This window comes from Camarhynchus parvulus, chromosome 1 (assembly GCF_901933205.1).
Source record: "Camarhynchus parvulus chromosome 1, STF_HiC, whole genome shotgun sequence".
Taxonomy (NCBI): Eukaryota; Metazoa; Chordata; class Aves; order Passeriformes; family Thraupidae; genus Camarhynchus; species Camarhynchus parvulus.
In genome coordinates, this window is record NC_044571.1 from 51,165,151 (window position 1) to 51,192,865 (window position 27,715).

Consider the following 27,715-nt stretch of genomic DNA (forward strand, 5'->3'; position numbering starts at 1 on the left):
ATTACATCTGTTGCTTTGTAGCACCTACAATGGTTAAGAAAGTAAAACAATTTAAATGTATAACCTCTTCTTTTCACACGCTCCAGCCCACATGCCTTTATCCAAGCACAGTGATTTGTTTGTTTGGCTTTGTTAGAGTCTAATTAAGATTGGAATTTGATGAGTGCTCATTGAATAGAATTAATTCTGGATAAAATAAAGTAGCGATACTTATTTGTGAAGAAAAATAATTGGAGAACTGCACAGAAGGATTAGTTCCTTTGACTAAAACCATACACTAGCCCTCTGGTACAGGGTTTCCAGATTTAATATTTCTTGAGTCTTCAGCTGTTTCAAAATGTTTGGACAGGAAAAAGTAAGTGCTATAATTATGGGGAATGTGTGCTGTATTCATTAGACAAGACAAGAAGTTGAATCATTGTTTAATGCAAAATCTTGACTCTCTATTAGCAATCGAGGGTTCATAAACACACACACACACCCCACACACCCCTTTCTTCTTTTTCTGGTTCCCTTTTCCACAAAACAGCTGCAGACTCTGGGAACTGAAGACCAGATTTCCCAAAGAGTTGACTTAAAACAACTCTTAAACACAGCTTTTCAGCACCCATTAGCTCTAATCAGAGGTAGAGATCTCCTCCAAAAATATATAGGAAGTCCAAGCTAGCTCTCCAAGGTCAGAGACAGGGCAACCTCATTACTGTGTAAATTAGAGGAGCATAGTGTTTTGAAACATCTCTCAGAAAGAAAGATTCAAATGAACTCCAGCTTGTGTGATGAGAAGAAAAGAGGATAGAACAAACAAACAAAAAAAAGCCTTGAGCAGGCAGACTGGAAGATGGCATCAGCAACTGAAGAATGCAAACAATTCCTTGATATGCTTATCTTAAAAATATACTGTCTAGATATAATGATTGCCACATTATAACACCCAGTTCTCCTCTGTTTTGGCTTTCCAATCTCCCTTGTGTTTTGTAATAGATATCCTCATTAAGAATGCCTCTGATTAACTTATGAACATTTTTTAAAAATGTATTGTATTGGTGGTCCCTTCAGAAAACACAGGGTTTTTTCCTTGTAACTCTTTCTAAACTGCCACAAAAAATAATTTAAAAGATCAAAGTATAATGGCAGATTAAACTTGTGAAAGCAAAAAAAAAAAGATTAATCAAATGTATGCATTTACAAATTAAATGAAGATGAATGGAAGAACAAGAAGGGATTTGGCTCTCTAATTTGTGTTTCAATACTCATCTTTTATTCTGCTATTTTTAGATAACAGTTTCTTTAACAAACACTAATGTTAAAAGTGGACACTATAGCATCTAACAGGTGATAGGTCTGGACATAAGGAGAATTAGTCTTAACAGAGTTTACTGAGTTAATCTTTGTGTTGGCATAGTAATTCTTTCTAGTCATTAAGGGTATGATTTGCAAAGACATTTTTAACTGTTGGAGTTTGTTTCAATATTTATTTTAGTGAAATCACAATGAAAATATATTTCCTGCTTGAAACAAACCCCTTTTCAGAATGCCAGGACTCACAAGAATGCACGACTGGCTTTTGTGACAGCTGAAATCTGTATAGTAGATGTTTAATAAATGGAGACATTTTATACTAAGTTTTGCAGATTAGTATTTTTCCAGTGGTGACATATGTATTGGAAAAAAATCTTTTCAAAATGAGGTCACTGCTTTAAAAATGTAAGAAACATTGTCAAATTTAAAATGCTCTTTTAGGAAAGAATTCAGTAACTGCGCATTAAGAGTGCCTTAATGTCTGCGACAAGCAAAACATCTGCTTCAGCAGCGGAAATGGAAAGTTAATACTTCAGATAAGCAAAGGAGGTTTTGAAAAGGAAAAAAAGAAAAGAGAAAAAAACCAACCCTGCTATAAACCTTACCCAAAACTCACATGAATTCTTCTTTGATCAAGGTAGTTCAAATGGAACAAATAACTCCCTCTTCCAATTAGTTTCATATCCTCTAGCCCTATTAGCTTTCTCTCCCCACCCTTTTCTTCACCAGATTTCTTAGTTTTATCTTTATTTGACCCTGCGAAGGAGAAGACTGAAACCAGTGTGTGCTGTGACCGGGCCCCCCACATCCCCACGGCAGGCTTAGAGTATCCCTAAGGGGGTGTGTGCTCAGTTCAAAGCTGCAGTTGCCTGCAGATCCCACCTGACCTTGTGCTCTGCAATCCTGGACGTCTCTCTTGCTGTACTGGCCCGCTAAGACCAGCCACAAGTCCCCACAAGGGAAGACATCAGATTAGTTGAGTATGTCACAGCCTCTTTACACTGCTGGCAAGCACATGCTGGAAGGCTTTTCTGCACCCATGACTAACATGGGTCCAACCTTTTGCCCCTAACCTTGCCCCAGAGTTTGTTTATGTAAACCAGAGAGTACACTTGTACCCAAACAGCCTATCTCAGAGCCACATGAGAAAAACACTATAAATCTAGCCATTGTACTCTGTCAGCATGCTTGACAATTTTTCCTGGGTGAATGTCTTCAGTTTGCTGCCTTCTGCTTTTGGTTTGCTAAGACTGGACTGAGATATAAAGATTTGCAGTTGCTCCTGGGCTAGCTGCATCCAAGTCCAAGATGGAAACTGCAACACCATTTGTGTAGGATATGTGACACTTGCTGAACCTGTATGAAATACTTTGCCAGCTGACAGAATAGAAAAGTCCCACTGATCTAGTGGAAGGGAAAGAAACTAAAGACTAGGATGGAGCAGTTGTACATGCAGGTATAATGTAGAAGGTCCCAACTCCAACAAAAGGGATATAGGACAGGCAATATGATTTTGACAAAAACAACAAGGTAAGAGAAAACAGAGACAGAGGGAAAGTGGAGAACTGGAGGATGAAAAAGACTTTCTAAGAAAATCTATAACAATTCAAAGTTTAGAGAATCTAGGTGGATGAATGCAAATTTCTTTCTAGAACATTTTCATTCTTCATATTTGTCTAAACAAAATGTAAAAAGGCACAAATTTCTGCATTTTTTCTTCATAATGTAAAAGCAAAGTAAAAGTTTTTTTAAAATTTCTCCTGTGCTTAAGCCCAGCAGTAACTAGTTAAATATTAACTTGCATCAGAGGCAGGAGACTATCTAATTTATAGTTGTAAAGGTTATGCAATTCTAGTCACTCAAATACAAAACCAAAGCAATCATAAGGCTTTTGTATTTAAAATTATACAAATATATAACACTATAGTTAAAATGCAAGTACACATCTCACACACTATGGATCGTAAACTACAATTTCTCTTGTATTGGAAATTCATAACATACTTTCTTTAGCTATTGGGTTTCAAAATGAGGTCATATAATGTGAAATGGATTTTTTTTATACAATCAAGTGCTTAAAAGCTGTATTATATATACTTCCAGATTGTTTGTTTCTTTAGAATCAATTATACTCTAAAAGTCACTCTATGAGAAAAGGCTTAAACTCTTCATACACTATATAGTGTGCTTGTTACTTTATAAAAATTATAACAATAAAGGTAAAAAGTCATAGCAGGTTTGAGCTAAACATTGTAAATTTTTCATTTTAACTCCCATATTAATGTGAGGCAGCTATAGAATTTCTTCAGCAAAAACCTATTCATAGTTCTGAGTAGCAATTACTGTTGTTACTGCCATTAATGAATCAACAGAGACATCTGGGACTGGTGGCTGACCTGCTGCCTTGAAAATTTGGAAATGGTGTGGAAATAACACTTGAAAGCCATTTTGAGAGGTTTTCTACTGTCTCTTCCTTTCTTCAGTGGTAAGATGTAGTCTGAAAGGAAGACACTTAAAAATAGGCATCTCTCAGTAGGTAACTATACAGACAAGGGGAGAGAGCAGCAGTAGTTTGAATGCCAATGGAAAGTGTAATGTTGAATGCTGTGGTTTAGCTCTCCTGGCCTTTCTAAGGCCAGGCCAGATGGGGCCTTGAGCAACCTGGTCTAGTGGAAGGTGTCCCTGCCCATAGCAGGGGGAACTGGAACTAGATGATTTTCAAGGTCCCTTCCAAGCCAAACCATTTTATTATTCTGCACAGGGATGTCATGAGTTCTCATAGATCTTGTGTCATGTACAAGCAAGTATCCTAAACACACTAGTAGGTCACAGGTCTGTAAACTGAACAATAATATTATGTACCAGGCAGCTAAACTCCCTTTATAGTCAGCAGAGGTAGAGAGCAGGATTTGGCTGTGAAAGACAGGCATAAGGGGTTAGTTCAGCTCCAACAGGGTATCCCACTTGCTATCCTTCTGACTCTTTGGAATGACACAGTCAAATGCTTTATGTGCCATGCAGACATTTTAGATTATATATAGCATTTCACTTATTGATGTCTTCACTTAGGTGTTCTAACCTGGAGACTGGACTATGCTTTTGGTTTTGATTCTAGAAAATGTGGACATTGAGCTTGCTGAAATTAGAAATTCAAAACTGGGGCATGGAGCAGACACAGAAAACCTTTCTTCCTGAGGTTTCCTGAAGAGGATATTCTCTATGGTCCCACGGCTCTGTTGGGAACAAGATAATGGAAACTGGAGACTGAGAGCTGCAGTTTGTCTTGGAGGCCAGATATCACCGAACATCTGTTATACCATAAAAAGAACTGAGAAAAGGTCTTAGTATATAGACAACTTCTGGAATATTTAGCAAGAGTTTTGGCAAGTATATGCTCAAGTAATGTCCTAATATGACTACATATTGCTTTCTGAGTGATTAAAGTGGCTGTACATCAGAAATGTGATTTTCTGCACTTCCAGAAAAAATGTAAAATTTGCAGAGATATTACTTTCTCAGCAGTCATGTGCTACTCAACTAATTATGCTTATAATGTTACAATTAGGTAAGCAAAATGTGCAAATTTTTTTTCTGGAGGTCTTCAAAGACCGCCCTCTATTTACGTGGAAGTTGGGCTTAATTCCATTGCCAAAGGACAAGTATATAATGACACTTTAGATCTTGTGGAGTATCCTTTTTGGGTAATCTGTGCTCTAGAAGAGTGGGAATCTCCCATGATGTCTGTGTCGAATTTCCCAAACCTGAGCCCATCAGCCAATTTGGTAACATATCGTGAAATCGTATTCCAAAAAGGGCAGAAAACACTAGACAGATAGAGAGGAAAAAAGGAGTGAGAAACATCAGAAGAACACCACGGTTAGAAGAGGAGATATTCCCACTGCAGCCTGCGGAAGACACCAGAGTGGTCTGTTCAGATGGTTGTTCCTGAAGGAATCACAGCCTCTGAGGAGCCCTTGCCAGCACAGGGGAAAGTGTGAGGAGGCAGGACTCTTATGTACTGATCATCCCCCCTTGTTTCCTGGGGAGTGAAGTTGAGGTTGGGAAAGGGAGTAGGAAAGGTATTGTGTTAATGTTGATCTTGTTTCCCACTATTGAAATTAATGGTTACATTTTTTTATTCTAATGGGCAATAAAATAATTTTCCCAGATTAGTCTGTTTTCCCCATTACTGTAATTGTAAAATGATGTCCCTGCCTTTATCTTGACCCATGAGTTTTATCATTCCTGTTCTTACTATTTTTGTCCACCCCCATACCAGTGAGTTGTGGGAATAATCAGGCATCTGGGTGGGTGGTTTCCTGTTAGCCAGGGCTAATTGACTATTTAACTCCAAAGCAAAAATATCAGTGTAGTTCTGGATAGTATTGCAGCAGTAGTGATTCCAAGAGATACCTGAGATTGGTCTGTATCTGTTTTGATGTCTTCTGTCATTCTCCTAAAGAGCTTTGCACTCTCAAATACTGCCATATATTCCATGTTGTGCTTTAGGGCACCCAAAACAACTTTAGATAATGCATGAATTGCAGCACAGTTCTTACATTACTTAGTGCCTTTTTAAACTGAAATACCTCCCTAAAAACTAAAAATTTTATCTGTGGTGTGCAGAAGAAAGTACATGAGCCTCAGAGGAGACCCATGATCAAATGCTGCTTAGTGAGGGTGTGGCCAGTCTCTTCTAGATAGGACTGAAATTAAGCAGACTTGACATAAACCACTGTATTCCAGTAGTCTGGACACCAAGAGCAACTGCAGGAAATGCATTTTACAGCAGACACATGGAATAACTGGAACAAAAGAATTAATATTTCACCAGTGAACAGAGCAGGGATGATAAGTAAGCAAGAAGAGTAGTAGTATTTATTACAACAGACAGAAAAAAACCCCACTAAGCATTTGAAAACATACAGAGCAGTGTGCCACATACATCAGATTCCAAACCATAATGCTGAACAAACTTGTGTTGAACAGCCTAATGTTCCAGTAAAGGAAGAGGGCACTGAAGACAAAGATGACTGTGCAGCTGCTTCCAAGCTGTTACTGACAGAATACAGCTTGTTTCTTTGGGATGAATGGCTTCAACATTGAGTTACAAAGCAAGAAACATGGAAAAGACAGTGCAAGGGGAAAACTGAGATGAGGAATCATCAACCAAAATGACAACTTGCTGTCTGACATACTGCTCTCCGAATTTTCACAAGAAAAAAAGGGACAAATTTTTCAGACACAAAAGGAAAATTTTGACCACATTGCATTTTCTGAAGACAGGTCATGTGTGGCTGTGATGCACCAGCATGCCAGGCAGCAGGGGACAGGGGTGACCACAACCAGTGCTCTGCCAAACTAAAAATAAAACAAAGATACTCTCTGCTTAGGAAGTGACAGAGATCAACAGTGCAGAGCTGAAAAAAAAAAATGGCAGTATAAGGAATTCCAGCATGGCCCTAAGAATAGGCTGACACTAATGCATTATCATACAAGGGAAGCTCAAATGAAAGAAAAAAGGGAAGGGCACAGACTCAGTGTGATTCAGTTCATCTGTCACAACTGGGTTTTAGTATGCTCACAGCAGAGATGGAAATGTGGTGCCTAAATAAGTAAACAATAATTGAAAAGCTAAGGAATTCATGGCATGGTACAATAAACTGCGAAAGCATTCAGTATTTTTAACCAAGCAATGTTTAAAATGAGACAACCAAATGTAAAGGAGGAAAATTCTCATTGTTGAAACAGAAGAGATGGGGGGATTCTTTAAAGGGAATAATTAATAGCATTTCCTTATCTCAAGCACAGCTTTATATGTAATATCTGAAAACCAAAAACTAATCCCACCCCATCAGGACTTCAGGACAAGTTACAAACAAGAAGCTGACAAATAACAAAGAGGCAGGATATAAAATCACAACAGAAAAACTAGAAGTATTTGACTCTCTTCCCTGATGAAACAGATAAATGTTCTTAATGAAATCTGTGAAGGCAGAAAGGAAAAGCCTTTCTGAATAATAGAAATAAGGAAACTGGGTAGGATATTGTGAAACAGTGACCTCACTGACTTAACAACTGGAGACAGCTTGTACTGCTCTTCATAGCAAAAATAATTTCCAGTGTGATACAATACATCAGTAAGTATACACAACTTACAAAAGCAGAGAAATTCTGTTTGATAAATAGAAGATTAGGTCAACAATTTTTCCCTTAAACTCTTCTTCCTTAGAATGAGTCAACCGTACTTCCAAAAAAGGTCAATACTATCCACAAAAAAAATTCCAACCCCCCCAAAAAACTAGAAAAAAAGAGCTTTAGCCAAAAACCCCCTACAAACCAGCTAAACCAAAACAAATCTTCTTTTAACTCTTATGACAAAAGGTTACATGCTGGTAGGCAAAAACATCAGAGAAAGAGAAAACCCCAATGAATTAGGTAATTCTGATTAAATACAATACTGGATTATTCTGACTCTAGAAATATGAATGAAAGGACCAGAAATATGAAAGCCCTGACTCAGTCAGCAAACATTTCTCATCATAAGGAGATGACTTTTCTTAATCTCAAGAGAGTAACAAAGAATATAATTCTATTTAATTCTTATAACTTCAAACTCAAACCCTGACAGAAGTATTTAAATGATGTAACACAAATATGTAATTGCATTACAAAAGTTCAGTAACTATAGAATTTCTATTGCTTTTTGATAAATGCATCAAAAAAGGTAGATAAGGACCTGTTCAGATCCATTTATTGAATCTAATAAATCAATATTTCAAGACCACATCTATGTAAGCTGAAATCAAATTACTATTTTCTATTACCAAATATTCACCACTTTGACTTTAATGATTTCTGTGTGTGCTCAATACCACTACAAAAGGTTGGTGGTTACAACTCAAAATAGAGTGCTAAGAATTCTCTGAAACAATACACTTGTGAACCTGAAAGAGTTCTGGTACTATATTGCTTGAAGGCTCCCCCTATTCAGCATGGAAATTATTAAAGCTACTCACATACTAAAACCAAGTTTATGGACAAATGTGCTAGGCACCAAAGTTTAGTCGTTCTGTGACACTGCAACTGAAGCTGAATGTTAATTTGAGGTAAAAAAATTATTTTATTTAAGGTTTCACAAGGGGCGGCGCATATATATCTGTGAGATCAGCAAATTGCTGTAATATGTACAGGTCTTAAACATCTGAGAAAAACTATATTGAGAGAAATCTCAGAGATAGCTCAAACTGCTCAAAGAAGCTTACACTAAGTAGGCTTCACCACATACAATTTTGTTCCTATTTTGTCTGGATAAGTATACTGCTTACCCTCAAACTATTGAACCTTTGGGAGGAAATGGACAACACTAGGAAAAGATTCCAAAGGGAAAAATAAATATTACTGATAGATTGACAAGACATCCTTCAAAGAGTGAAAACAGAGGCCCAAAAGAGTACTCAGGTTTAAAGATGGTTACAGTTTAAGAAGGCACACTCTATTATGGACGCAAAGTGGATGCAAGATGTTCATCAAATGCAAAAGGAAAAGAAGTTTAAACCAATATTGAACATCAGACAGGGAATAGTAACCTGGCTTTCGTACCTATTTGACCAGTTTCTTAGCTGTCAAAAAGTGACATTGCTTGGTTTACTCAGGAGAAGCCTGGATATTCATAGCAGCTAGGGATTCAAGCCCTGGTACACTTGGATGTGTTTTGTTTAAATTAGAAAAAGGATCAAGAAACCGGTTTGGCTACTAGCTAGGACTTCAATAATAAAAAGATGGACATAGAGGCAGAGAAATAATTGTATAGCAATTTCTCTGTAACACTTGTTGGCCTACATACTCGTGATCTTCTGTTGCTAGTCAGGAAAGAAGGCATTCCAGCAGTGATGCAATCAGAAGCCATTAGAAGCTCGTAGTAAATTAACTAAAGGCTGAACTTCTTTTAAATTAATAAATATATCACAGACACATTTATATGGTTAGTTATGGATGTTGCAATAAAAGTCTCCGAGGTTTGACCTGATAGCTCATTTTTTATCATAGGAATGGGTTATGGGATGGGAGCAGGCTATGAGAATCAACCACTGTTTATTTACTCAACAGCAGCCAAAAAAAAAAAAAAATCTAACTCTGTGTACATGTGAAAAACTGTAATATATTCAGTTCATGTAGACTCTAATATGTTTGTGGGCATCATCATCATGAATAGGAAAGAAAGAAAGAAAGAGTAGATTTAATAATTAAGACTACCTAATCAATGTCCAAGTCCATGTGAGTGTACAAAACTTGTGGCAACTTACAGAGAGCATTGAAAAAAATTCTAGAATCGAGTAAAATTCCATTACAAATAGTTTTCAATGATTGACCAGTAAAATCAAACCAATTATCCAAGCACTGAAAATGCATGCACTCCGGAATAATGTTATGCATCAACAGTCAGTGGGCCTGCTCTCATGTGTAGAATTACTCTAGTGTATAAATTTTTCAGGACTGGGGCCAAGGAATATAATGCCAGACAACAGAGCCAGTTGGCAGCCATTCAGGAAAAGTACTGGGGGTAGAGGTATCAAAGCTGTGGACATTTGAGTAAAATTAGCAAAACTATACAAATGAAAGATTAAAAAAAAACCCCAGATATTTTAGACTTTACACAATTTTTACATACAACAGGGTTTTTTTTTTTTACATACAACAAGTTTTTTTCACATACAACAGGTTTTTTCATACAACTTTTACAGTTTGTATGACCTTAAACTGGAAAGAAAGGGTCAAACCAATTCCAGGAATAGGTAATAAGCTGAATTTGGCTAATGAGAAGCAAGAAAAAAAGGAAAAGAGGGAAAAAAAAAGAAAAGAAGAAGAAGAAGACATCAGAAAATAAGAAATCATGTGTTTAGACTTACCATAGTTATTTCCAAGTCAAAGTTGGTTATGACTGTTTAAAAACAGAAAAAAATTGGTCATTGAGAAAGCATTTAAAATGTTACCTTAATCACAACAAGTAAAAGATGGCATGATAAAGGCCAAAAATGCATACAAAGGAAATGGTAAGTGATGAAATTAAGAAAGGACTATTAAATATTAGAATAAATTGGATACCTTAAGTGAAAGAAGAATTTGACATATTTTTAGTTCCATTTGTGATAGAGGCCTGTCTCAGATCACCTAGGACGTTTCTTACAGTACCAGCTTAGAGGTTGTCATTTAGGTGTTCCAAACCTCTGCACTGAATATGCATACTTCTCTTCACTGACTGCATAAGGAGACCAGGCTCCTATCTCTGACACATAAACCATCTAAAGATAGATTGTGTGAGTACTGTCTGGAAGCAGCTGCCAAAGAATAACTGGCAGCCTCTAGTAGTAAAGAAAAATCTAAAAGAAGAAAACTTATGGGGAAAAAACTCCAAACAATTCTTGAAAAGCAATGCTTTTCACATCTATTACATACCTTCCAAAAGATACAATACCTTTGCAACTGCAAATACAGTCTTTAAAAAGGACCAGGAAGGTTCAATAAAATAAACTAGAAGGTTCCAGCTTGCATGTTTAGAGACAGGCAAGATGTCTAGTAAAAGGAAAAGATACCCTTGGATATTTGTCCTATGTTTAGTTAAAGGGTTGGATAGTGCCAAGAAAGACTTTTAGGAGACCTACCCTGAGGTAACTTTCAGACTTCAGGACAGGTATTCAAATATAACCATGGCCTTCCATTAAAGATGCAACAATTAAGCAGAGTAAGGCAGTGTTTACTCCAGGGATTTTACAGCATAAATGTTCTTTATGTCAGGGGAAAAGAATGTCATTTGACCTGTGAAGGACATTCACACAGAATGGCAGCATCTACAAGCATTCCCCATTGAGTTAGGATCCCCACTTTTGTCCTCTAGGTTGCATTAATTTTGGCTGTGAGAGAAGGTAAAGTGAATACCCTGCTAAGTGTCAGATCTGATTCACAGGGTAAGCAACAGGATGTGAAGAGGGCACATCAAAAGCCCACAAAGCTCCATAATCTCAGTCATTCCCTGTACATTTATTTATGTAAATAGACTTGGAGGCATGCCCTGAAGATCAAAAAGTAGCATAGTGAAATTACTTCTCTTCAATGAGACTGAGAGGTTCAACACTATTTGACGGATTGAAGGAAAAGAGTTTACTGATTTAGATAATAGTTAAAACAAAAGACAGCATTAATCTGATGTTTACATAGTTCAAATATGGGATGGATCTCTCATACAAGCATTTCCTACAGTAGGCAAAAAAAGGAACAAGCTCTCTTTGACCAGAACCTGTGATTAGGAAAGGCAATGTCATAGGTTTACATTCTCCCTTTCCTTCAATCCTGCTTCTGGAAGGCAGTCAGGTTTAATGTTGTGAACTAGGAAAATGGACCCTTACTGATGATCTAGACCAGAAAAAAAAAATCTCAAACACCTTTGCCAATCCTTAACTTTTAAAATTTATTATCCTTAACTTTCCTACCGGTGACCCAAGCCCACCCTTCCTTTTACAGTCATGTTTAGAAGCAGGCTGTATATTTAGGGTCTATAGTAAAATAGACTGCACATTTACAACACTGATCTTTGATTTCTAAACCATGGTTTAGTCAGGTACATTGTAGTAACCAACATACAATGAACACTAACTACTAGAACTACATTCTGCTTCTTTGACTCTCCAGTAAAGTCATTTGGAGGATAAATAATATTTCTAAGGGGTTTGCCTACTCCATGCTGCAGTTTATTACATAGTAGTGAAGGGTACTAAATGCAATGAGATGGTTACTCCAACAATATGGGTATACATAAATTAAAAATAATGTAAAAAGAAAAGGAGACAGAGAAAATCAAGATAACAAGAACTGCAGGTCATCCTCATGGATTTTAAAAATGAGGCCTAAAAAAATTAATAATGAGCAATGAACTACATCTAGTGTTGAATTCCCTGCCTCTCTCTGGGCTGGCATTAGCTGCCATTATAAATTGAGGGAAGAATTCCCAAAATAATTGCAAATAGCCACTAGAGATTCTGCTCACCAGTTAATGTGTGTCTGTGGGCATGCTAACAAAGGCAATTCCTTAGCAAGCAATACGTGAGTCGCTTGGGATGGTTAATGAATCTGCTTTGTGGTAAACTTTTTAGTACATCCTACAGAGACCTTTCAAGCATGTTGCTTTTGGAATTTTATTATTTTTATGAAGTTCTTTTGACTGAAATTCATATTTCCTTTTATTCAGGAGATTCTTGCAGTGCAGTTTTCACTGTGCTACACATTTATCTTTGGGGAAGCTTATTGCAAACCTATTAGTTGATATCTGCAGTGGAGAGTACTGTTTTCTGCTTTACTTTAAAGTGTAGGGGTTTTGTTATTTTTTTCTTGCACTGTTTCATTTGTACATAATATTTAATCTGTAGTGCCTCTCAGAGAGCCAAACTGCTAGGAAGTTACTCTTTTCTGTCACATTCTGCAAATATTAAACTCCAGCTCCCCGTCATCATTTACAGCCTGTCCCCTACAGAGGGCACCTTTGTCTTATTGGAATTGCTTCTGCAAAAAAGATAATCGCTGGTTATCAGAGAAATAACTGAGCCTTAAAGAGAGCTCAGACTTCTCACAGACACAAGGACCTTGCTTGCCTAGGTTTTTTAATTAACCAAGTTTTGTACTGTTACTCAACAGCAAGAAATAATGTTTCTTTCTGCATTATTACAGTCTCTCCCAAGAAGCCAGGCAATGAACTGAAGATTGCTAGAATTTACATGAGAGGTCAATGAGTGCTGAGACGAATTAAAGAGCATAAATTTAGGGGCTTTTTCTTTCCATCAGTAATTAAGGGATCTGTCATTAAAAAATGTTTCTGAGATGAGTACTAAAAACATTGTCTGTGGGAAAACAAGCTGTAGGAAGAAAGTCAACAATTTCCCAAATAAATCTTTCTAACAGACCTCCAATTAGTAATTGCTATCTGAAAGCTGTTCAAGTGGAAGAAAGTAAGATTTTATTCTTCTTTTTAGGGTTACATTATCAAAACTGACCCTGAAATTTTTATTTCAGGGAAAAATAACAATTGACTGCAAGACTGAGTCAAAAAGTAATTTTCTTCCTGAGTTTTTTGGTGTGCTATTATTTATGAAGTGTCAAGTATATCATTCTTAGTATCTACTGGTTCTGAATAAAACTAGCAATACTTTTCTTCTCAAGACTGTTTTCCAGCTCAATCTGTAACACCGTCTTCCTTTACAGGCCACTTCACAAATGTGTTAAGACAGATGCAAACATCATTGATTTGTAAATGGTAAAGTGAAAATTCTAAAGAATAATCTTTCCTCTGTCATTTTATATATGTCTGACTATTCAAAACAAGCTACCGCCGTAAAAAGAAGCATAAGACATTGCATTTATGAGACTCCCAAACAGGCCAATACTGTGTTAGTTCATATTAACTGGGGGGAAAACACACGAATATTTGCATAATGCTTTTTTATGGTGTTTCTATCAATAAAAGTTACAAATAGCCTTATAAATTTAACAGGACGCAACCTGTTGCAAGAAGACTCTAACTTCCCAGGCTGGTTTCTGGGACTGACATTGAGTGTAAAGAATCTAACACAAAACCCAGCAAGGAATGTGCCCTGCCTTCCCTAACATTTTTCCAGAAGCTCTTATAGAAAACGCATTCATGTTTACATTTTCAGCTTCAAATACCCAGCACAAAAGCATGGGAACACAAAAACCTGAATCTCTAGTCTAGGCTGCTAAATTAATTAAGCAGGACTCGTATTCGTGTGTAATACTTTAACGTCATTGGAAAACTGTTTTAGGGAGCATTTTAGCAAGCTCCTCCTGTGTTATAATTTTACTTCCTTTTTCTTCTCTAATTATAAGCCAAAGCTGGATTCCTAACTAATGAAGGAATCTTTTTTTTTTAAGATTTCATTTCTAGAAGTCAATAGGAATGTTACTCATGTAAATATTGCAAGATCGAGAGCTTGTACCTATAAAAATGTCCAATGTGAATATATGTTTTAAGACATTTACTGTAATATAAAACAGTTGAAGCTACATTTGCACTAGTGCCAGGAATGTTTCATAGAACATGATGGTCTACACTGTAAAACTGTTTGAATTACCCTTGGTACACTTTAAGCATCCCAAACCCCAATTCCTGGTTGCAGTTTGAAGGAGAGGGAGGCTGCACATCCGAGACCCTTCCCAGCTGGAAGGCTACTACTGCTACTATCCTGTTTTGAACAGCAGAAATTTACAAAGAGGCGTATGTGCTAGTTGGCTTTATTGCATAGGAACATTCCCAGGCAAGTTTAATTTGCTAGCATAAACCTAGCTTCCAAAACTGTGTTTACTGCAGCCATTACACAGCACAGTATTTAAAAGTATTCGGCTATCAGCTCTTACTTGTAAACTGTATGCTGAATTCTAAGTTTATATCAGTAGGAAAGAAAACATTCAAGAAAACACTTTCTCAATTATAGTTACTTCTATATGCATTATTTTCCTTGTAATTGTTTTAGCTTGATAGGAAAAAATAAAACTTAGAGCTGTTAAGAAAATGTTTGTTTTGAATATGGTTGTAGATAGCACAGATTACAACAGAAAGTAAAAGCCACAGAAGAACAATATTTTAGAAGTATCTAAACTACTTAGGGGTCCCACTTTCAAAAGAGGACAACTTCACCAGCAGAGAACAAAAGACCTTCATTTTCAGCAAGGGGTACTCCATTATATTGACAGTGAAGACATGGTACAGCCCCACAGCAGGTATGGTTGAATTCAGCCCTTAAAATCCTTTCTCAGTAACATGACACATTTTCCTTGAGAAGTAAGAAAGTCTTCCTCCGGGTAGTAGTGTATTTGTCAACTGGTCTAAATTTTCCAAGGAAGAACCAGGGAATCCTTAATTATTGCAGACCTCACATTCGACTGCTCACGTTCATTGCTGCCATGCAGGAAACCTGGCTCAAGTTCTCTTGTCCTGTGGGAACAGTAGAAGCTGGATGTGTGAAAACTGGTTTCCCACCCTGGAAATGACCTGCCCAACTGGTTATTAGCTGTACCACAGAATGCAAATATGGACGCAGAAGCACACAGCCTCATTTCAGCTTAACCTTCCTTGAAGGTCCACTTGTGCAAATGTGGCGAGCCCAAGCCACGACTTCTTGTGTTTAGGCGTGGATTGTCTCTTCAGAAAACCCCCAGCAGGTCTGAGATTTGTGCCTCCATCAGTATGGCCGACAGTGGAAACCTACCCACTTGGTGAATTGTGTCAATGTGAGCTTACTAAGGGATTTTGGCACCTACTAAGTCATGAGTCAATTGACAGTATGAGTGTGGAACCCGAGTTTTGTTGTGGATCTAAGTTGGCCTTTTCCTCTTCACGTGTGAAAACAGAATAATTCTCAACTGCCTGAGACTGATCATCAGATAGAAGGGTGTAATTAAGCAAAAGCACAACAATTAAAACTCTTTCTAACCGGCTAGATGAAAGCAATTTAGATGGTGGTAGCTCATTTTTCTTGTTTTGAAATTTACATCTTAAGTTTACACTCACATGTTTAGAAGAACAAATTTTAATAAAACCAACTTGCTAGTATATTCTTTTGACTAAAAAGTATTTTGTGTGGATAAAATTAATTATTGTGATTCACCTCCTTCTAGATGTTTATGATTTTCTTAAATTTGTTTCTTACTCAACTGTATTCACTGTTTTTCTGTAAAATTTTCCTTTCCTTTCCAAAGTATGAGGATAAAATGTGGTTTTCTTTTTTTTTACTCTTTTGTGACTCAGCTTCTTGCTTTCCAAAGTTAAGTCTCTGCCTATAGAACTACAGCTGCACCTAAAGCTATGAATGTATTCAGGAACTGCTAACTTTATAAGTAGTTTATTGGATAAATATTCCAAGAATTTACTTGGTATAAAGACTTATATACATAAGCTTAAAACCAAGTATTCATATTAATAAATTTCAGTTGCAGTGAATCACAGAGCAGTGAAGAGGAACAGACAACAGTGAACTCAAACAGTCTTAATAAAAGTCTTTTGCCATTATCCACAATCAATTTGTGCATATTACAAGGAAACTTATTTTGACCCTACAACCCCCTTTTAGCTTGCCATAAAGACACAGGAACTTTATAAAGTGTTTTATATCCATGCCAAGTGTTATCCTGTATTAAAATAAGTGGTTTTTTTTTTTCTTTTTTGGAAATGAGAAAATTGATAAAATCATGAATTGCTGCAAATTATTTTCAAATAGTTTGGTATTTAGTACCTTCCATATTAATGGGTTTGTGTAACAAATTTTTGGCATAAGGAACTATTTAGGTGTACATTTTGGTTCTTACTATTGATGAAGAATGCACAGCACAAATAAGGGAAAGGTGTGAGTGTCAAATAGAGAATGGATAAATGTTAATCCTGAACTGTCTTTTATTATCCACCAGATGATTTTAGACCTCGAGCCCAAGGTGCTTGAGAACATATTTGGAGTTTTCCTTCTCTGCTAAACAACGTCTTAGTATCTTAAAACATTTATACAATGTAAACCAATGGTTTACTGAAAGCTTTTAAAGACAGAGTTAGAAGAAGACAGGTCTAGTTCATCATTACCTATTTGTGCTCCAGTGTGTGTGATATATTCCAAAGCTGCCTCTTACAGCTTTGGGAACCCTGCACAGGAAATTATACTATGCTGGACACCATTTCAAGTGCTTGGATCTGACTGGGAACATTAACCAGTAGCCCAATCCACAACAAACAATAAGTAAATGCAAGAGACATTCACTGCCATTGTGGAAGTTTATTTTGAGCTTATCTACTTGGTATCTTTTTTCCAGAGGGTTGTTTGTTGCCTTCCTTGGAAAGTTCATCTCCACATGAAGGGGATCAGACAACCTCCAAGAAAATCTCAATACTGCCCAGTAACAGTCTCTCATGCATATAAACCAATAAACAAATCCCCCAAAACACAACCCCAAAACACCTGAGAAAGGAACAGGGTCGAATTGAAATATCTCCCAAATCTTCTGTACTTTTCAAGCGTTTGGGCAGGGCATCCAAAGCTTAGAAATGTGTCTGCTGTCATTCGTGTTTCCCATCAAGGCTTTACAGCCGGGCAGCCCTTCCAATTCCCTTCACTGTGAGTGTGAAGATGTATGGAACACTCGCCCCATTCACACACTTCCTCGGACAGATGGGGAGCAGCAGGGGAAAGACAACTTTTCCATCTCTGCTTTTTCTAACCTTAGAAAATAAAGAAACAAACCCTCACTTAGCCACAGATGGGCTTAAACCTCCTTTTGTCCGTCCCACATTCCGCAGTCCCGCGCACATTTCCTTGCCCTGGAGGACGTTTCTGCGCGGGGAGCGGAGGGACGCGGAGGGAGCGAGGAGGGAGCGCTGCCCCCACTCACAGGCACTAGTGGGCGCTGCGCTTTCTGCTCCGGCTCTCCGAGCAGCGATGCTCCACACTGCGATATACCACACTGCGATAAACCACACTGCGATATACCACACTGCGATGTTCCACACTGCAATACTCCACACTGCGATACTCCAGCCGGGCTGAGGCAGCCGGGGCGGGGCAACTATTACTTCCATATAAAGGACTCCGTCTCTGTGCGGACTGTACAGACAGTTGTCATTTATGCTATTTTACTTTATTGAAGCTGAACTGGGAGAGGTCACTGGTAAGCAAGTACGAGCAATGCAGGCAATTACAGCCGCCTTTTTTTTTTTTTTTGTATGTGTGTGTTAAGCATTACCCCGCAGAGCAGAGTAGCCTCCCTGCATCCCAGCTCACGGCTCAGAAATAAGGTGACTCTTGCTTTACTTCTTTGTTTTCACTACACAAAACACCCATGACGTCCCAAAGAAGGACAGCTGAAAGCTGTCGCAGAGCTGTGCATGCTACATTAAATATGGGCTTATTTTTGTGCGGCTGGAAACCTAACTTTTTTTTTGTTTTTTGTCTAGGCTGGCATGGTGGAGGATTAAAAAAAAAAGTCCTCCACTGACACATTTATCTGTTGATATTTCACAAAGAAGTGATCTCTTTGGTACTATTGCAAGAGACATGCAAAAAAAAAAAAAAAAAAAAAACCAAACCAAAACAAAAAAACAACCTGGGCATGTTACAAGAGTCTACTTAGCAACTTTCAGACTTTGTTCCTCTGTTTTGCTACATAAATACAGTAGACAGAAAAGGGAGATTACGCTCCCAATGCCAATGAAGAGATCAGTTGCTTGCCTACTCTCGTTTACGACAGTAGAAGAAGCACTGGTTTTCCTAAAGCAGATTTTTTTTTCCGGTAGCCTGATGCATGGAAAGCCAGCGCATTGTCCTCTGACAGCTGATGCTTATCGGGCCGGTGGGGGTATTGTGTTTCAGCTCGTGGCACTGAAAAACCTTGTAACTTTCTTTTGAAGTTAAATGGCTTCGTTTTGTTTCCGTGTGTGAAAAACTCTCCGAAGAACCACAGTGACCCAAAAGTCGAACTACAGTGACCCAAAAGTCGACCCGTTTACAACGCCCGTCCAAGCGACCTGTTCCTGTCTCTCGGGCGGAGCTTTGCCCAAGATGTCCCCTCGGAGGAGCAGACGGACGGGCAGGAGGAAAGGGGGAGGGAGGGAGAGGCTCCTCAATCAGCCCAAGTTGCATCGTAATTAAATTGTATTTTATCCTACCGAGGCATGCAAAATATCGAGCAAAATACAAGTTTAAGTAATTTGTTTGTACTCTTACCTGTAGGAGTTGGAAATTAACAGCCCCGCTAGTTTACTGCTAAGCCTGGAGAGCGAGAGATTGCTTTGCAAACATTACAGTTATTATGTCTGCAGTTGGTACTCTTTGTATAAATTATTGATCAGCCATCTTATTTTTCTTTCTGCTTAATGGATATTATAGCATGGCCGTTTACACGCTATAGTTAAGGTTGTGTCAGCGCTTCCATTTATAACATCCCCCTTTACCCAGAGTTTATAACTCTCTATAAAATTCTGCTCTCTGCTGAAACTTTTCAAGCAAGGGCTTGGACTTTTAAAAATCCTTCCTCACCCCCACCCCCAAAAAACCCAATTAATAATGTTTGTCTGCTTTTTTGAAATTTGGGAATAATAAAGGTAACACCCTTCCCCCCTCCAAATATTTTCCATTCACTTAAGTGACATGAGGAAGAAGAGGCTGCGTCTCGCAGGCTGTCAGTTCCTATATAAAGAGAAGGCAGCACTGTGCATTTTTTGCGGCTGTTATTAATATTGTTACGGGAAGCAATTAGCGCTGGAGCGGCGGCCGAGCCGCCACCCTCCGCCCGGCCGGGCGCGGGGGCCCGACCGCCGCCCGCCTCCCCTCCCGGCGGCACCGGGGCTCGGCGGGGCCGAGGGACGGACGGAGGGAGGCGGATCCAGCCGCTCTCCCTCGCTCCCGGCCACGGAGCAGCAGGAGCGGTCCCCCTGCACCGGCAGAGACCGCGCTGGAGAGCCTGGAGCGCTGAACCCGGGGCCGGCTCCCCGGTGCTCCGATTAGCCTGGGCTGGGAGCGAGGGATGGAGCGGCTGAGCGAACTAATTCTGTAAAGGGGGGAAGGCACGGCAAAGGGCAGCTCAGATTAGATCACCGCTTAACATAATTTAATGGCAAGGGTTTTGTACTTCATAATTATTGCTCCGAGCGACTCTTCCTACCTGTTGGTAGGTGAATTAGCAGGTTGGACTGAGGACATCTAATGAGAGCCCAAGTCTAACTCAAACATCACAGAGGGCCCCCCGTCTATGCCAGCCCTCTTTTAAATCACGCAGGGAAGTTGGTTATCATTTCCTCCCCGCGCTGCAGCTCTCCTGCTCGGCTGTCAGCTGTCAGGTGAATGTCAGCAGGCAGTGCCCAGCCACTGCTCCATCCATCCATCCATCCATCCATCCATCCATCCATCCATCCATCCATCCATCCATCCATCCATCCATCCATCCTTCCATCCTTCCATCCTTCCATCCTTCCATCCTAAGCCAGCCCGGGAGGGGACCACGACCCGATCCGTTTCACCATGTGGCTCTGGTAGCAGCAACGTGACTGAGAGGCTCAGATCGACAGAAGGGCTCTTTTAGTCACTGACTTCGAAATGCCTTTTCTGAAGTCAGAATAGCGATTGTAGGGGGAAAAAATCGTAAATAAGCAAGTAGCTTAATTGATGTTTGGTTTTCGCAATTTCCATATATGTGCTTGTGCGTGGGCGTGTGTGTGGGGCGTGCGTGTGTCCGTGTGTCGGATGCCGGCGCGGAGGGAGGGAAGGGATGCGCGGGCTCCCGAGCCGTCGGTCATCGCATCCCTCAGCACAGCGCGTCCTTGGTCGCATCACCAGTTAGCATGCCCGGGAAAAACACCTATCGCTCGTGGGGATGAAGGGGAAGAATTGAGGGATATTCCCTGGGGCTAAATCCTGCCCCTCTACTCAGGCGGTGAATACCCTCGGAGCCAGTTCGCTGACTCGCGGGAGTAAAGCCGGCAAAAGCCGCTCTAGCGCTGAAGTGCTGGGGCTGGGGCTAGGCAGGGCGTGTGCGAGCTGCCAAGCCCGCAGCAATTCCCCATCCAGCTCTGTGCACAGGATGGCCAGCCTCTGCTGTCAGCTCTCCGGCTGAGAGGTTCACATTGAACACCAGTGCAAGCAGGAGCAAGTGCTCACAGAATCTCGTTTTTAAGGACTTTAAAAGTTATTTTTAATGGCTCCAGAAGTTTCTTCACTTTCATTCTCCCACCACTTTTTTTTCCTTTGTTAGGCAGCCACCATATGTAAATGCAATTTGTAGTAAACAGAATGTGAAAGCAATCTTGCCATGCATTTTGGATTTTTTTTATGATATATGGTGGACTGTTCAGAAATGCATGCTATTGTTAAAGCTGTTTGTGCCCAGTGTACTAATGTACTGTTTGATTGAGTGAATTAGCAGTCATAACAATCTGGCAGTCTGGCCATAGAAGTGTGCTCAAATTGATTTGTGTTATGGCTGGACTGGAAAATCTAGTGTTAGTTGTTTTTTTGCCCTGGGGCATTGTTTGTACCAAACTCCACTTTTCATTTAATTTTCCAATAGTTTTTTGAAAGACCAAAAGGTTTGTGATCAACGTTTGCTGCACTTTATTATTATTCAGCTATTAAAAATATCCTATGAGTAATTTCAGGTTCCCCAAAACCTTGCTTTCAATTAGAGTAAACATAATTAGCGTGACGTCGTGCTTGGAATGGCAAATCTCCCTTTGTATCTATTAAGCATGTTATCTACTTGTCCTGTCACTGAAAGGAATCCAGTTTGTATTTGTATTGGACAAGGTTTTGTGCTACTTTGACTATAACACAACAATTAAAAAAACAGCGCTGCAGTATCCAGTTTCTTGCTACTGATACAACACTTCACATCAATCTCAACAGTATTCATGGTGTTTGTCAATGTTTAGTAAATGTCTTGGTGGAAGAGAAGCAAAAAAGGATCCCTTTTCACACGCTTACATTTCTATGAGTCTATTTTCCTGAGCGATGCAGGGGGGATTCTGTATGAGGTCCCTCCCTCTCTCTCAGTCTTCCCTCTAAATAGCAGATAGCTCTTCAAAGGGGGATTGCTGCTCGAGACCTGAGATTAAAGCAAAGCAGAACTTACCTTCTCTTTGCCAGTACTTGCTCATTTCTTAGAATCTCTGCTCGGCAATTGCTTGCAAGAATTATAATGCAACATGATTAAACCTAAAACATTACTCTATTGATCGCAGAAAGCTTTGTGAAATCATCTAGTTTCTCCTCTTCAGAAGCAATGAACAAAATAGGTCACTATACAAGGGTAAGACAAGACACAAGACAGAAAGGTTTCTCAGGAAAATAAACTCCAAAGAAATGCAGGGGAAAAAAAATTGTAGATGAACTTAACAAGATAATGCACTATTCATCCTTACCAGGTGCATATCTTCTGTTGCATCCCCTCTCCCGGTCCATTCCTTCACTCATGTTCAGGAGACAAACACTTTTCTGGGGTGTTTTACTGAATGAATTTAAATATTTAATTATCAATAATAACAGAAGATGGGGGAGAGAGCTGGTGTACTATCCTAGCTCCTGTCAGTCAAGTGTTCAAATTCCTTAAAATGCAACAGCTACAATGCATTTTGTAATTGCATTTTACCCTTTACAGCTGCCGTCAAAATTGTAATTTAATAAAATAGTGAACTCCATATCAGTCTTTTTTTTTAAGCAATGAATTACAATCACTGTCAATACACCTTACTGTTTTAACATACATTTTAATATACCAAAATGGTAAACAGAAAAAAGAAGAAAGAGAGAGAATACCTGCCCTGAACAGCTACATGAGCAGAACAGAAACCCTGCTTCAAACAATATTCCAGGAAAGAAATTAAAGACTTCTTAATTAGTGCAGCAATTAAGCTTTCTTGGTCGCATTTTAATCAGCCCAGGCCCTATCAAAGGACAAACAGAACGATTTGCAGGTCTTTGAATTTTAAACAGTCTTATTGATTTCAGCACCATAAGTCTTCACTTGACACAGGGAGAATTTTCAGATATCAGTTACAGTAATTTGAGTTTTGCTGATATCAACTCAGAGAGAGAAAAAGAAAACACCCAACAATATCATTACACGAAAGCGTCAGCAACTAAGAGGAATGCAATCTAGAGAAGTTTACAAAGGATGACCTCAGGATTTTTTGGTTTATGTGAGTGTGTCAGTATAGGTGTGAGTTAAATTAAATTGAGACACTCCCCATAATAATTAGAAACACTTACCGTGCCAGAAGCTTTGAGGAATCTCGAGCCTTTTCAAAAATCTTTCTTTCTAGGTTTCTAATCCCAGTGTTGAATTGATATCATCAAGGTTAACCCAAACCCCTGGTAGTAAACCTTTTCAAACTACATTTTCCTTTGGACCATGAGAATTATGTATCTGTGGGAACACACAGCAAATAGAAAAACAGAAGAGCTGGTATAGGAATCACGTTGTAGGAAAAGTAGAGAACAAATGAAGTGGTAGCTTTCCTAACTTAGAGTTCACCCAGATCTCCAAATGGCAATATCATGCGTGTCTGGCTCTGTCCCAATCTTCTTATGGAGCTGTTCTGTCTTCACAAGGTGTAAGAGAAGGTGACATGCAAAAAGAACAGGTGAGGGAAAGAAAATATGGACAGAGTTGGCTTTCTACAAGTGAAAAAAAGGAAGAGGCAGTGTATTTAGATTTTGAAATTACAAGTTTTATGCAACAGTAGATCCCACCACTGGGATCCCACCACTGGAACTCAAGTTGTATACACCCCTCCAGATAAACAGATTCTTAAAAACCCCCACCTAAAAATGGCTCAAATAAGTGTTCTGCACAATTATGGGTACGCAAAACTTTAAAACATTACTCTGTGTTTTCATGGTTTTATTTGCAATTTTAAAGATTTTAGTGGAGGATAGCTTCACTTTCACTAGCAAAAGTTGTCTTAAGTAGCACTAGAACAATTTCCCATAAATTAAAGTACAATAAGCAAGCAGATCATATGAGAATAGTTTATGTCTGATACTGTGGAAATTCCCCTGCACCAAATTAATACAGTTGAGATTATCCACTCTACAGATGTGTCATCCCGTGAGTCATGTCTCATGTAATAGTATCATAAGAAAAAAAAAGGCTATGGGCACATACATGCATGGCAATTAAGTACACGCAGGGCGGATTTTTAAAACAGGAAGAACTACGCACGCACCGACCCTTGATTTTGCAGACCCCCCCATCTGTACCAGTGGTCATTTCTTTACCCCTCTCAGTGTGCGAAGTGCCCTGAAGACACGCAGGACGCAGCCCCGGGCTCTCCCGCCGGAGCCCGGCTCGCCCGCTGCCAGACGCGCTCCAGCCGCATCCCGGCTCGGGGCCGGCAGGTACCGCGCCCGCCGCCGCCGCACCGCGCATGCGCGGGCAAGAGCGCCGGCTGACTTTGCGCGCTCCGGGGCGCGGAGGAGCCGGGCCGGGGCTGCGCGACCACTGCGCGCCGCCCGCACCTGTTGCGCGGCGGGACCTGCGCGGGCCGCCCGCCCGCCTGCCCCTCTGCCAAGTTACTTCTGTGCCGCCGCAGCCCGCTCGGCGCGGCGTCTCGGCGGCCTGAGCCGTAGTGCCTCGTAGTCCCCTCTGTTCCGCGGCCGCCGCAGGAGAGTCCTCCGCGGATGTTGCCGCGTGGGGCTGCCCGTGCGCGCCCCGCGCAGCCGCCGCCGCCTGCCGCGCAACAAAGGGCACCCTCGGCAGCAACTCCCACCCCGCCAGGAGGAGCGTCTGTGGTCCCGGGAGAGCCACAGCAGCAGCAAGAGCAACAGCCCCGTCCGGAGGTGTCTGCTTTTGTCTGCCCCGGCAAGGTGTGCGGTGCCCAGCGCCCGCCCCTCGCCCCGGCTCCCCCGCTCCCGCCCGGCTTTGGGGGAGCGCTGGAGACGCTCGTGTTTCTCCACAAACTGTGTTGACAAGCGACTGTTGAAAAGGGCTGGGAAAATTACATCTCATCTCTGGTGGGGTGAAATATGAAACATGTAATCTAACGGTTCCTGAAAGAGGGGGGAGAGGGACTTCTCTCCCTCTCGCTCTGTTTTCCTGCTCCAGGTTCCTGGTTGGATAATTTGGGTTAATACTAGTGAGTGAGCCTTTTGCTGCTTCAAAGGGTATTTCAAGTTGCCGGAGCTCCTCCCCTCCGCACCGTGTGACAACAACAACTCGTCCAGCGAGCGAGCGGCGGCGGCGGCGGCAGGAGCCAGCACTTCCCCGCTCATTTTCTCTCTGTCATTCCCCTCTCAATCTTTGATCAATGTACTTGCCAGAGAGAACCGAAGTCCTTCAAACCTCCTCCTTTTCACCTTCGTCTTTAACGTGGTGCTAGAGCAAGGACCACAAAAAGAAACTGCCCTCCCCCTCCCCTCGGCCCCAGCCCCGCCGCCCGGAGCGGACTTCTCCTCCTCCTCCTCCTCCTCCGTCCCCACTTGCGGGACACTTTGTGCGTTGTCTCTCACTCTGCCCCCTGCTCTCTCGCTCGCCGCAGCACCTGATCTGGGGTTATCCCCCCCCTTCTTCTCCCCCCTCCTCCCTTCTCTCCTTTTCTCTTTTTTTTTTTTTTTAATAATTTTTTTTAATTTTTCCCCTTTCCCCTGCGTGTGTGTGTGGGAACTTTCCCCCCTCCCCCTGCCCCCTCCGCCGTATATGTGACCATGGCCGTACCGGCTGCTTTGATCCCTCCGACCCAGCTGGTCCCCCCTCAGCCTCCGGTCTCAACTTCTGCCGCCTGCACCACCACCACCACCACCTCGTCGTCGGCCACCTCGTCGTCGGCCACCTCCTCTCCGTCTCCGTCCATCGCTCCCCCGCCGGCCGCTTCGGGGACAAACCTATTCCGGCCGGAGCCCATCGCAGCGGCGGCGGCGGCAGCGGCGGCCACAGTCACCTCCACCACCAGCGGCGGCGGCGGTAACGGCAGCGGCGGCGGCAGCGGCGGCGGCAGCCCCAGCCTGGGCACCGGCGGCGGCGGCGGCAGCAGCAGCAGCGGCGGCGGCAGCGGCGGCACCTCCACTCCCAATGCCAGCGCGGCCAACGCGGCCGGCAGCCTGCCCGGCAAGCCCGTGTACTCGACCCCGTCCCCGGTGGAGAACACCCCCCAGAATAACGAGTGCAAGATGGTGGATCTGAGGGGGGCCAAAGTGGCCTCCTTCACCGTGGAAGGCTGCGAACTCATCTGCCTGCCCCAGGCTTTCGACCTCTTCCTGAAGCACTTGGTGGGGGGCTTGCACACGGTCTACACCAAGCTGAAGCGGCTCGAGATCACGCCCGTGGTCTGCAACGTGGAGCAGGTCCGCATCCTGAGGGGGCTGGGGGCCATCCAGCCCGGGGTCAACCGCTGCAAACTCATCTCCAGGAAGGATTTCGAGACCCTCTACAACGACTGCACCAACGCCAGGTAAGCGCCGCAAGGCACACGCGCGCCCGCCGGCCCCCCCGCCGCCGCCGCCGCCCCCGTCCCACCCCCGCGCGGTGCGGTCCGGGCGAGCGCTGCGCCGCTTCCCGCTGCCCCCTCCCGCGCTGCCCCGGCACCCAGCCGGCCTTCTCCGCAGCCAGCGGCGCTGCTTCTTGGTGGGACGGAGGGGGGAAGGGGAAGCCGTGTTCGTGCCCCCCTCCCGCTGCGCCTTGCAAGTGTCGCCCTGTCATTGTCCCCTTCCCTGCCCCCCGGGCCGAGGCGTGCCGGCGGTAGGGGTGGCCGCGAGCAGCGCAGCGCGGGAGCGGAGGGCCGGCGGGGGTGGGAGGGGGCCAGAAAGTGCTTTTTGACCGAACCTCCAGCTGAAGTTTATCCTTGGATGTATCTTTAATGCGGGCAGCCCTGGGAAAAAGCCGCCCGAAGGGTGCACGGGAGTGGGCGGGGAGCGGTCCTGATGGGGGGACGGCGACATAGACGCTGGGGTGTCGCGTTAAGTGGGATGGGGCGCGGAGCTGCCCGGTCGCCGGGCCCGTTCCGGGGCGATGGAGGCCGCTTGGCCATCAGCTGCTGTCACACATCCGAGGGGGCACGTGCACTTTTTGTGTAGGGCTGTAAGGCAGTTGCCACATGGCGAACGGGGGAGGTGAAGGCAGGGCGGGAAGACGGCGAGGAGGAGGAGGAGGAGGTGGAGGCAGCTTTTCTTTGGGGTAGTGGGGAGAGGTGCCAGGCTGCCGGGCTGGGCTGCTTCCTCGGTCGGGGGGATGGGGGTGCCGGTCCCCGAGGAGCAGGTGCGAGCAGCTCCAGACCCCTACCAGCCGAGGAGGAGACGGGGGGCAGCGGGAGCGCGGCAGGGATTTGGCAAGGCTGGATGCTGCTGCCGCCGCGCAGAGTAACGCGGGCGCGGTGGCGGGGCCGGCGCCGCGGGCGGGGAGCAGCGCTGCGGCTGCGGGCGGTGCGGGGCTTTCCCCGCACCCCGCGGGCCGGGGAGGCGAGCCCCAAACTTGCCACAGCCGGGGAGGAGTGTCGGGGGGATAGAAGGAGCTGGCAAAAGGGGAAATTCCTGATGCAATAGCAGCCGCCTTTGCAATGGAGGGCGAAAGCGTGGGGCTGTTATCTCTCAATCTGTAGGTTACAGGGCTGAATCTGCTCGATAAGGAGAAGGGATCGCATAACTGCCGTGACCCCGAGATCAGAGCGGTCGGAAGCGCCTCCAGTTCCCGGGGGCTCTCCCCCTGCCTCAGGCGGGGGCGGGGGGCTCGGGCTGTGCCGCGCTGGAGGGGCGGCGGGAACTTCCCACGGAGGAGGTCGTGGACAAAGTCCCGATGCTACTTTCCGTATACCCAAACAAACAGACCGGGCTCATTTCACTTTCCCATTGTCAGATTTCAAGGTGCAGCAACAACCAACACGTGGGGAATTAAC

General features: G+C 42.7%; 1 protein-coding gene across 8 annotated transcripts in view; it reads left to right on the forward strand.

Moving 5' to 3' along the window:
• Positions 1-24,666: 24,666 nt before the first annotated feature.
• The window catches only part of DACH1 (dachshund family transcription factor 1), a 354,099-nt gene continuing 351,050 nt past the window's right edge, over positions 24,667-27,715 (forward strand). For 4 of the 8 annotated variants that reach the window (XM_030948647.1, XM_030948638.1, XM_030948621.1 and 1 more), the window contains exon 1: positions 24,670-26,278. In XM_030948647.1, coding sequence (XP_030804507.1) covers positions 25,536-26,278 — 743 coding nt within the window. In that variant the 5' untranslated portion in view covers positions 24,670-25,535. Of the gene's footprint in view, positions 26,279-27,715 lie in introns of all 8 variants that reach the window. The other 4 variants (XM_030948600.1, XM_030948611.1, XM_030948590.1 and 1 more) reach the window with 2 other exon arrangements.